Raw genomic sequence first — 12,254 nt, forward strand, 5'->3', positions numbered from 1 at the left:
CAAAAAGCACGTCTTTAACCTTCAACAGCAGCCTGAGAGTGTGTGTGTGTGTGTCTGTGTATTACTACAGATAAAACTAACAGATATCAATTACTGGGCCCACTGAGGGGTGGTCAGATGGGACAATCCAGATCCATTTACAGTCATAATCAAAACACACCCACAGGGCTGGATGGACCAACGCACACAGCACAGTGACATTGGTGTGTGTGTGTGGTGCTTTAGGTGCATGTGGACGTGTTTGACTATACTTGTGGGGACTAGACGTCCCCAGAAGAATAGTAAACAAACAGTTGACCAACTGGGGACGTTTTGTTTGTCCCCACAAGGTCAAATACTATTTCTAGTGGATTAAGGTTAAAATTAGCATTAGAATTAGGTTTAGCGTTAGGAGCTAGTGTTAGTTTTAGGGTTAGGAGATTAGGAGGGTTAGGTTTAGGGTTAGTGTTAAGGTTAGGTTTTGGGGATAAGGTAAAAAAAAATGTTTTGATTGGGACTGAATTGTGTGTCCCCACAAGGTTAGCTATACAAGACAGTGTGTGTGTGTGTGTGTGTATCTCGAGCCACCTAAACAGGCGTTGGTAATTTTAGCAGTACAAATCTGATGAAAACATGATTTTTTTGTGTTCTTCTTTATCATATCATCTGCTGACAGACCATTGACTGCTTGATGAATGGTCTCTACCTTCTGAAAGGCAGAGCAGTCAGGAAATAGGATTTAACAGAATATATTTTTCATCACATTGGCCCCGCAACAAGCGGTGTTCGTCAGATCATGAGACATCCAGAAAATCGGTCTTCTCATGTAATAGTCTGTAGCGCCGGAACGGTTTAACCTACAACACTATTATGACCACTTTATGGAACGGGGAGACTCTCACAAACACTATGTGTCAGGAGACTCGACTGAAGTGCACCTGTTCTAGAGCGCTCAGGATCTCAGACTGGGGGTGAAGGTTCACCTTCACTGACCCTAAACACACAGCCAAGTCTCCGAATGTGCCCAAGAACACTAAGGTAACACTAAGGTAACCTGCCTAAATGACTACCAACCCATAGCACTCTGTAGCTATGAAGTGCTTTGAAAGGCTAGTCATGGCTCACGTCAACACCATTATACCAGATACCGCCCCAACAGATCCACAGATGATGCAATGTCTATTGCACTCCACACTGACCTTTCCCACCTGGACAAAAGGAACACCTATGTGAGAATGTTATTCATTGACTACAGCTCAGTGTTCAACACCATAGTGCCCTCGAAGCTCATTACTAAGCTAAGGACCATGGGATTGAACACCTCCCTCTGCAACTGGATCCTGGACGTCCTGACAGGCCATCCCCAGGTGGTAAGGGTAGGTAACAACACATCCGCCACGCTGATCCTCAACAGGGTGGCCCCTCAGGGGTGCGTGCTCAGTCCCCTCCTATACTCCCTGTTCACTCATGACTGCATGGCCAGGCACAACTCCAGTGGTAGGCCTGATCACAGACAACAATGAGACAGCCTATAGGAAGGAGGTCAGAGACCCTGCCGTGTGATGCCAGGACAACTGTAGTGGAGCAGGTTGAGAACTTCAAGTTCCTTAGTGTCCACATCACCAACAAACTGTCATGGTCCAAACACACCAATACAGTCGTGAAGAGGGCACGACAAAGCCTATTCCCCCTCGGAAAACTGAAAAAAGTTGGTTGTACAGATGCACCATCACCAGCTGGTTGCATCACCAGCTGGTTTACTTAACTCTTATTTTTCTTAAAACTGCATTGTTGGTTAAGGGCTTGTATGTAAGCATTTCACTGTGAGGTCTACACCTGTTGTATTCAACGAATGTGACAAATCAAATTTGATTTGATTTGATGTCCTTGAGTGGCCCAGCCAGAGCCCGTACTTGAACCCAATCAAACATCTCTGAAGAGACCTGAAAATAGCTGTGCAGCAACACTCCCCATATAAGCTGACAGAGCTTGAGGGCATCTGCAGAGAAGAATGGGAGAAACTCCCCAAATACAGGTGTGCCAAGCTTGTAGTGTCATACCCAAGAAGACTGTTTTTGCTTTGTCATTATGGGGTATTGTGTGTAGATTGATGAAGAAAACTTAGCAAAATGTGAAAAAATTTGCAAAATGTCAAGGGGTCTGAATACTTTCTGAAGGCACTGTATATATTTCCTGAGTTTTTTAAAATATCTCTTAGACTTAGGACAGACATTTCAAAACCTTGTTTCTTATTCATAATAGGCTCAAATAAATCATATGTTATTTCATGCGTTTCTATGGGCTTTAGTACAGAGAACGCTTTTCCACTGCTCCAGAGTCCAATGACGGCGAGGTTTACACCACTCCAGCCGACACTTGGCATTGCGCATGCTGATCTTAGGCTCGTGTGCGGATTCTCGGCCATGGAAACCAATTAATGAAGCTCCCGACGAACAGTTCTTGTGCTGACGTTCTTTCAGAGGCAGTTTGGAACTTGTTAGTGAGTGTTGCAACCAAGGACAGATGATTTTTCGCGCTACTTCTCGGCTCTAACTCTAACCAGAGTATCAAATCATCTCTAACCAGGCTTTCATACTCTGGTTAGAGATGATCCAATCGCAGATGACTTTTTTGTACAACAGACCTCATGACGTTACATTGTCTTTTATTATAATTTTTTTACCCCTATTTCGTGGTATCTTCTTGTCCCATTGCTGCAACGCATGGACTCGGGGGAGGCGAAGGTCGAGAGCCGTCCATCATCATAAACACAACCCAGCCAAGCTGCACTGCTTGGCTGGGTTGCCAGCTGCACCAAGGTGCCTGTACACCTAGCGACCGTGTCAGCGTGCATTGTGCCCAGCCTGACACAGGAGTCACTAGTGAGCGATGGGACAAGAACATCCAGCCAAACCCTCCCCTAACCCAGACAACGCTGGGCCAATTGTGCTTCGCCTCATGGGTCTCCTGGTCACGGCCGGCTGCGACAGAGCCTGGACTCGAACCAGGATCTTTAGTGGCACAGCTCGCACTGTGATGCAGTGCCTTGACCACTGTGCCACTTGGGAGACAATTTACACATTTTCTAAACGTCGCTTTAACCACGTGTGTTCTGGCTCTGGCCCAACCCATCAGTTTCTGGGACCAATCAGAACAGAATGTGTTTGCATTCTAGAAATTGTCGAGGCGATACTCAGATCCAAACTCATTACGGAGAAGAAACGTTTGGCAATGCCACTTGAGCTCTGACATTGTTAATTTACATATTCCTAATTCCATTCCTTTACTTAGATTTGTGTGTATTGGGTATATGTTGTGAAATTGTTAGATATTACTTGTTAAATATTTCTGCCGGAGCTAGAAACAATAACTACACCCGCAATAACATCGGCTAAACATGTATGTGACCATAACATTTGATTTGATTTGTCTCTCTGTCTCTCTCCTCCTTTCTAGGAGTTCCTGTCTTGTATGGAGGCCCATTTGAAGAGAGGTCAGGAGATGTTTGAGAAGCTGAGGAAGAACCACACACAGGTACTGCGAGATCTTTTGTGCCCATATAGAATGTGATTGAACAGCCTTTTGTGGAACATTTTTACATTCCTACAGTATTCCTATTACATTCCCCGAGCATAATTTTACATTCCTCTTATTGTTCCCCAACATAATTCTGACATGCCTCTAATGTTCCCCATACGTAATTTTCACGCTCTTCTTATCTCCCCCAATGTTTATTTTTACATTCCTTTCCCTCTCCTGCAGCTGAGTGTTTATGAGTGGGAGCGGTTGGGGACTATGTGGCTGTGTGTGGAGGAGGAGCTGCTAAGGGAGAGGGGTGTGTTCGGCCCGGGGCCGGGGGTGGTGCTGACACGAGGCTGGGTCCAGGATGCAGCTGAAGGCCCCAACCGCACCAGGCCTCGCATCCGCAGGAGAGCGCAGCGACACTCCAAACGGGTACTGGCCCTTACTGTATACCATAGCTGTCTCACACTCAACTGTATCTCTCTATTCCCTATTTGTTAGCCTCTCTCTCTCTACGAGTCTATAGCGTTCTCTCTCTTTCTGTCTCTCTCCATTAGGTTTTACATCACTACGTCATTAATGAACACAGTAACAATGATTAACATTGTTTCTACTTGAATCAGTGCAAATCTTTGATTATGTGAAGTCCTCCTGGCATGTGGACACTGGGGAACGTATTCATAAATCAACATCTCAAAGTAGAATTGCTGATCTAGGATCAGTTTTCACAGGAACAAATCATCGGCTCAGCTAAATTAACTAGTGCCCAGTTGAAATCAGTTGTTTTATGAGTGTAATGGCTGTTCTTTGAGTAGTGTGTAACAAATCAAATAAAACTGTATTTGTCACATGCGCCGAACACAACAGGTGTAGATCATACAGTGAAATGCTTACTCACAAGCACTTAACCAACAATACAGTTTTAAGAATATATACAAAAAAGGTAAGAGATAATTAAAGTGTAAGAGCAGCAGTAAATAACAATAGCGGAGCTATATACAGGGGGTACTGGTACAGAGTCAATGTCAATGTGCGGGGCATTCCTCTGACACCGCCTGGTATAGAGGTCCTGGATGGCAGGAAGCTTGACCCCGGTGATCTACTGGGCCGTACTCAGTACCCTCGGTAGTGCCTTGCAGTCAGAGGCCGAGCAGTTGCCATACCAGGCAGTGATACAACACGTCAGGATGCTCTCGATGGTGCAGCTGTAGAACCTTTTGAGGATCTGGAGTTGTGCCTGGCCGTGTAGTCATGAGTGAACAGGGAGTACAGGAGGGGGCTGAGCACGCACCCCTGAAAGGCCCCCGTGTTGAGGATCACTGTGGTAGATGTGTTGTTACCTATCCTTACCACCTGGGGGCGGCCTGTCAGGAAGTCCAGAATCCAGTTGCAGAAGGAAGTGTTTAGTCCCAGGGTCCTTAGCTTATTGATGATCTTTGAGGGCACTATGGTGTTGAATGCTGAGCTGTAGTCAATGAATGGCATTGTGGGTGTTCCTTAGGTGTTCCTTCGTCCAGGTGGGAAAGGGCCGTGTGGATTGTGATTGCATCATCTGTGGATCTGTTGGGGAGGTATGCAAATTGGTGTGGGCCTAAGGTTTCTGGGATGAGGGTGTTAATGTGAGCCATGATCAGCCTTACAGGGCACTTCATGGCTACAGATGTGAGTGCTACTGGTCGGTAGTCGTTTAGGCAGGTTACCTTAGTGTTTTTGGAAACAAGGACTATGGTGTTCTGCTTAAAACATGTTGGTATTACAGACTCGGGAAGTGAGAGGTTGAAAATGTAAGTGAAGACACTTGCCAGTTGGTCAGTGCATGCTTTTCGAGGGCACTATGGTGTTGAACGCTGAGCTGTAGTCAATCAATAGCATTCTCACATAGGTGTTCTTTTTGTCCAGGTGTGAAAGGGCAGTGTGGAGTGCAATAGAGATTGCATCATCTGTGGATCTGTTGGTGCTGTATGCAAATTGGAATGGGTCTAGGGTTTCTGAAAAAAATGGTGTTGATGTGAGCAAAAGCATTTCACGGCTACAGATGTGAGTGCTACAGGTCGTTTAGACATTAGGCAGGTTACCTTCGTGTTCTTGGGCACAGGGACTATGTTGGTCTGCTTGAAGCATGTTGGTATTACAGAGTCAGACAGGGAGAGGTTGAAAATGTCAGTGAAGACACTTGCCAGTTGGTTAGTGCATGCTCGGAGTACACGTCCTGGTAATCCGTCTGGCCTTGCGGCTTTGCGAATGTTGACCTTTTTGATTTTCTTAATCACATCGACTGCAGAGAGTGTGATCACACAGTCGTCCGGAACAGCTGATGCTCTCATGCATGTTTCAGTGTTACTTGCTTCAAAGTGAGCATATAAGTTATTTAGCACATCTGGTTAGCTTGTGTCACTGGGCAGCTCTCGGCTGTGCTTCCTTTGTAGTCTGCAATAGTTTGCAAGCCCTTCCACATCCGATTAGCGTCGGAGCCGGTGTAGTATGATTTGATCTTAGTCCTGTATTGACGCATTGCCTGTTTGATGTTTCATTGGAGGGCAGAGCGGGATTTCTTATAAGCTTCCGGGTTAGAGTCCCGCTCCTGGAAGCGGAAGCTCTACCCTTTAGCTCAGTGCGAATTTTACATGTAATCTATGTCTTCTGGTTGGGGTATGCACTCCCGTTCCAAGATGGGGTTGCTGTCGGACATCTGTTTTGCTAGTCCCGTCCCTTGTATATATCGTTTTCTTCGCATATATTTCACATATATTTATAAAATGTTTAATCTCAATTTCCATCTACAGACTGTAGGTTTACCTTCACTGTACTCACATCCAACCATACCCTTGACTGTACATTATGCCTTGAATCACACCAAGATCGCACCAAGATATATGCTCTTTTTACTCTTATTGCCTTTAGCCGTACCCTTATCCTACTCCTCCTCTGTTCCTCTGGTGATGTAGAGGTTAACCCAAGCCCTGCAGCCCCCAGCATCACTCCCATTCCCCAGGCACTCTCATTTGTTGACTTCTGTAACCGTAATAGCCTTGGATTCATGCATGTTAACATTAGAAGCCTCCTCCCTAAGTTTGTTTTATTCACTGCTTTAACACTCTCCGCCAACCCAGATATCCTAGACGTATCTGAATCCTGGCTTAGGAAGGTCACTAAAAATCCTGAAATTTCCATCCCTAACTATAACATTTTTCGACAAGATAGAACTGCCAAAGGGGGCGGAGCTGCAATCTACAGCAGAGATAGCCTGCAGAGTTCTGTCATACTATCCAGGTCTGTGCCCAAACAATTTGAGCTTCTACTTTTAAAAATCCACCTTTCCAGAAACAAGTCTCTCACCGTTGCCGCTTGCTATAGACCCCCTTCAGCCCCAAATGTGCCTTGGACACCATATGTAAATTGATCGCCCCCATCTATCTTCAGAGTTTGTACAGTTAGGTGACCTAAACTGGGACATGCTTAACATCCCTACCATCCTACAATCTAAACTAGATGCCTTCAATCTCACACAAATTATCAAGGAACCTACTAGGTACAACCCTAAATCCGTAACCATGGGCATCCTCTTAGATATCATCCTGACCAACTTGCCCTCTAAATATACCTCTGCTGTCTTCAACCAGGATCTCAGCGAACACTGCGTCATTGCCTGCGTGCACAATGAGTCCACGGTCAAACGACCACCCCTCATCACTGTCAAACGCTCCTTAAAACACTTCAGCGAGCAGGCCTTTCTAATCGACCTGGCCCGGGTATCCTGGAAGGATATTGACCTCATCCCATCAGTAGAGGATGCCCGCTTGCTCTTCAAGAGTGTTTTTCTCACCATCTTAAATAAGCATGCCCAGTTTAAAAAATGTAGAACTTAGAACAGATATAGCCCTTGGTTCACTCCAGACTTGACTGCCCTTGACCAGCATAAAACATCCTGTGGCGTTCTGCAATAGCATCAAATATCCCTTCGCGATATGCAGCCTTTCAGGGAATACAGGAACCAATATACTCAGTCAGTCAGGAAAGCTAAGGCTAGATTTTTCAAACAAAAATTTGCATCCTGTAAGAACTAATTCAAAAAGTTTTGGAACACTGTAAAGTCCATGTAGAAAAAGAGCACCTCCTCCCAGCTGCCCACTGCACTAAAGATAGGAAACACTGTCACCACTGATAAATCTATGATAATCGATCATTTCAATAAGCATTTTTCCATGGCTGGCCATGCTTTCCACCTGGCTACCCCTAACCCTGCCAACAGCTCAGTACCCCCTGCAGCAACTTGCCCAAGCCCCCTCCCCCACCCCGCTTCTCCTTCACCCAAATCCAGACAGCTAATGTTCTGAAAGAGCTGCAAAATCTGGATCTCTACAAATCAGCTGGGCTAGACAATTTTTTTCTAAAATTATCCGCCAAAATTGTTGCAAACCCTATTACTAGCCTATTGAACCTCTTTCGTATCGTCTGAGATCCCTAAAGATTGGAATGCTGCCGCGGACATCCCCCTCTTCAAAGGGGGAGACAATCTAGAACCAAACTTTTATAAATCTATATCTATCCTGCCCTGCCTTTCTAAAATCTTTAAAAGCTAAGTTAACAAACAAATCACCTACCATTTAGAATCTCACTGTACCTTCTCCGCTATGCAATCTGGTTTCCGAGCTGGTCATGGGTGCACTTCAGGTTCGAAACGATATCATAACCGCAATCAATAAAAGACAGTATTGTGCAGCCGTCTTCATCGACCTGGCCAAGGCTTTCGTCAATCACCACATTCTAATTGGCAGACTCAATAGCCTTGGCTTCTCAAATGACTGCCTCGCCTGGTTCATGCTAATTACTTCTCAGAGTTCAGTGTGTCAAATCGGAGTGCCTGTTGTCCTGAACTCTGGCAGTCTCAATGGGGGTGCCACAGGGTTCAATTCTCGGGCCGACTCTTTTCACTGTATATATCAATAATGTCATTCTTGCTGCTGGTGATTCTCTGATCCACCATTACGCAGACGACACCATTCTGTATACATCTGGCCCTTCTTTGGACACTGTGCTAACAAACCTCCAAACGAGCTTCAATGCCATACAACACTCCTACCGTGGCCACTCCAACTGCTTTTAAACGCTAGTAAATCTAAGTGCATGCTCTTCAACCGATTGCTGCCCGCACCCTCCGCACGACTAGCATCACTACTCTGGACGGTTCTGACTTAGAATATGTGGACAACAACAAATACCTAGGTGTCTGGCTAGACTGTAAACCGTCCTTCCAGACTCATGTTAAGCATCTCTAATCCAAAATTAAATCTAGAGTCGGCTTCCTATTTTGCAACAAAGCCTCCTTCACTCATGCTGCCAAACATACCCTCATAAAACTGACTATCCTGCCGATCCTCGACTTCGGCGATGTAATTTACAAAATTGCCTCCAACACTCTACTCAGCAAACTGGATGTAGTCTATCACAGTGTCATCCATTTTGTCACCAAAGCTCCATATGCTACTCACCACTGCGATCTGTATGCTCTCGTTGGCTGGCCCTCACTACATATTCATCGCCAGACTCACTGGCTCCAGGTCATCTATAAGTCTTTGCTAGGTAAAGTCCAGCTTTATCTCAGCTCACTGGTCACCATAGCAACACCCACCCGTAGCACTCGCTCCAACAGGAATATTTCACTAGTCATCCCCAAAGCCAACTCTTACTTTGGCCGCCTTTCCTTCCAGTTCTCTGCTGCCAATAACTAGAATGAATTGCAAACATCACTGAAGCCTTAAATCTCCCTCTCTAACTTTAAGCATCAGCTGTCAGAGCAGCTTACCGATCACTGTACCTGTACACAGCCAATCTGTAAATAACACACCCAACTACCTCATCCCCATATTGTTACTTATCCTGTTGCTCTTTTGCACCCCAGTATCGCTACTTGCACATCATCATCGGCACATCTATCACTCCAGGGTTAATGTTAAATTGTAATTATTTATTGCCTTACCTCTATACTCTTCTACATTTGCACCCAATGTACATCGATTTTTCTATTATGTTATTGACTGTACGTTTGTTTATGTGTAAGTCTTTGTTGTTGTTTTTGTCGCAATGCTTTGCTTTATCTTGGCCAGGTCGCAGTTGTAAATGAGAATTCCTGAACATTTTTTATTTTTATTTTATTTCACCTTTATTTAACCAGGTAGGCTAGTTGAGAACAAGTTCTCATTTGCAACTGCGACCGGGCCAAGATAAAGCGTAGCAATTTGACACATACAACAACAGAGAGTTACACATGGAATAAACAAAACATACAGTCAATAATACAGTAGAACAAAAGAAAACAAAAAGTCTATATACAGTGAGTGCAAATGAGGTAAGTTAAGAAAATAAATAGGCCATGGTGGCGAAGTAATTACAATATAGCAATTAAACACTGGAATGGTAGATCGGCAGAAGATGAATGTGCAGGTAGAAATACTGGGGTGCAAAGGAGCAAAATAAATAAATAAATACCAGTATGGGGATGAGGTAGGTAGATGGGCTGTTTACAGGCTAAGTACAGGTGCAGTGATCTGTAAACTGCTCTGACAGCTGGTGCTTAAAGCTAGTGAGGGAGATGTGAGTCTCCAGCTTCAGAGATTTTTGCAATTCGTTCCAGTCTGTGCTAGCAAAGCAGTCCTGTATTTTAGCATCTGCTTCATCTGACCACTTTTTTATAGACCGAGTCACTGGTGCTTCCTGCATTTATTTTTGCTTGTAAGCAGGAATCAGGAGGATAGAATTATGGTCAGATATGCCAAATGGAGGGCGAGGGACAGCTTTGTACGCGTCTCTGTGTGTGGAGTAACGGTGGTCTAGAATTTTTTGTTCCTCTGGTTGCACTTTTAACATGCTGATAGAAATTAGGTAAAAGTTATTTAAATTTCCCTGCATTAAAGTTCCTGGCCACTAGGAGCGCCGCCTCTGGATGAGCGTTTGAACACAGTTTTTAGTGCCAGCAGCGGACTGTGGTAGTATGTTGACAGCTACTAAAAATACAGATGACAACTCTCTAGGTAGACAGTTCATTCTACAGCTTGTCATGATATACTCTACCTCAGGCGAGCAAAACCTTGAGACTTTCTTAGATATCGTGCACCAGCTGTTGTTCACATATATGCATAGGCCCCCACCCCATGTCTTACCAGAGGCTGCTGTTCTGTCCTGCCGATGGAGTGTGTAACCCGCCAGCTGTACTTTCTTAATGTCGTCATTCAGCCACGACTCGTTGGTAGGATATACATGCTTTCAGCTCGTCCCCATTTATTTTCCAACGATTGAACATTAGCTAGCAGGACGGAAGGCAAGGGCAAGTTAGCCACTCGTTGCCTGATCCTCACAAGGCACCCGGATCTTTTTCCACGAAATCTCAGTTTTCTTATCCAGCGAATTACGGGGATCTGGGCCTAGTCGGGTGTCTGTAGTAGTATATCCCTCCCCTCCGACTCATTGAAGAAGAACTCTTCTTTCAGTTTGAGGTGAGCAATCGCAGTTCTGATGTCCAGAAGCTTTTTTCAGTCATAAGAGACGGTAGCAGCAACATTATGTACAAAACAAGTTACGAACAACGCAAAAAAATAAACAAAATAGCATGGTTGGTTGAGAGCCGGTAAGATGGCAGCCCTCCCCTACGGCGCCATCGTATTTGCTTCATCTTTCCTCTCTGTGTTGCTGTGTAGTTGGCAGATATGTGTGTGAGAAATGGTCTGCCAGAGGAGAGCAAAGGAAGGACAGAGACTGACTCAGGTAAGACCACAGACACACACCTGACATAATAAAATATGTCATTTAGCAGACAATTTTATCCAAAGCAACTTACAGTCATGCGTGCATCCATTTTTCATATGGATGGCCTCAGTGGGAATCGAACCAACAATCTTGGCATTGCAAGTTCTGTGCTCTACCCACTTAGCACCTGTGCCCACACTCATGTGTCTCTGTATGTGTTCCAGAGTCAAGGATCCTGTTTGAGCCAGGGACAGAGGAAGAGGAGGATGGTGGAGAGGACTGTAACCGCCTAACCTTTTTCCCTGTCCTGACTGAGACTACTGCACCTCTCACTGAGCTCTTCACCCCAGCGTCCACCACCCCTGAGCCCTGCTCACATACACACACCTGCAGCCACACACACACCATACTACAGGAGCTGGAGCCTGATGAAGAGGTGAGTCAGGTTGTATACTGGTTAAATAATGTATTTTTAGCAACCAGAAATATAAATACTTATCATGTTTTAATCAGATCTGACCAGATATCAACCAAAATGTGACGTTCTTCCCATGAGGTTTTGTCATAAAAAAGACGTCTTTAACATGTTACAAAGACCAGTTGATCCAGTATGACGTCTTCTCAACCAGAAAAGTCCCACACTTTGAGAGAGATCTATATTTTATTATCGTCCAGATAGTCTATGGGATTCCAATACCTCCCATCTGCCATCAGAATCTCATCCGTTGTAGTTAGTTTAATGTGTGTGTTTGTGTTAGTCAGTTGTAACCCTGTGGTAACCCAGGGCTGTTTAAAGCTCAGACAACGAGCAGCGTGTTTTACTAATGTTTCTGACAGAAGAATTAACAAAAAAACAGTAGGAGGTCTTATCAACTGTCTCTCAGCTAGCTGGCTGATGTGGCTGTGTGTCCTGATGAGCTGTTGTCAGATACACAGGCCTTTACACGCTTATTAATCCAGGAGCACTATTCTTAGAGCCCCCCCCCCCCTTAGAGCCCCCCCCCACACACACA

The 12,254-nt window shown here is 44.9% G+C and overlaps 1 protein-coding gene across 4 annotated transcripts in view; it reads left to right on the forward strand.

Annotated features, from left to right (window-relative positions):
• Window positions 1-12,254, forward strand: part of wdfy4 (WDFY family member 4) — a 179,575-nt gene that overhangs the window by 121,844 nt on the left and 45,477 nt on the right. For all 4 annotated transcript variants that reach the window (XM_036960206.1, XM_036960204.1, XM_036960203.1 and 1 more), the window contains exons 43-46: window positions 3,436-3,513; window positions 3,742-3,933; window positions 11,193-11,259; window positions 11,466-11,677. In XM_036960206.1, the coding sequence (XP_036816101.1) occupies window positions 3,436-3,513; window positions 3,742-3,933; window positions 11,193-11,259; window positions 11,466-11,677 (549 nt within the window). The remainder of the gene's footprint in view (window positions 1-3,435; window positions 3,514-3,741; window positions 3,934-11,192; window positions 11,260-11,465; window positions 11,678-12,254) is intronic.

This window comes from Oncorhynchus mykiss, chromosome 23 (genome assembly GCF_013265735.2).
Source record: "Oncorhynchus mykiss isolate Arlee chromosome 23, USDA_OmykA_1.1, whole genome shotgun sequence".
NCBI classification, from domain to species: Eukaryota; Metazoa; Chordata; class Actinopteri; order Salmoniformes; family Salmonidae; genus Oncorhynchus; species Oncorhynchus mykiss.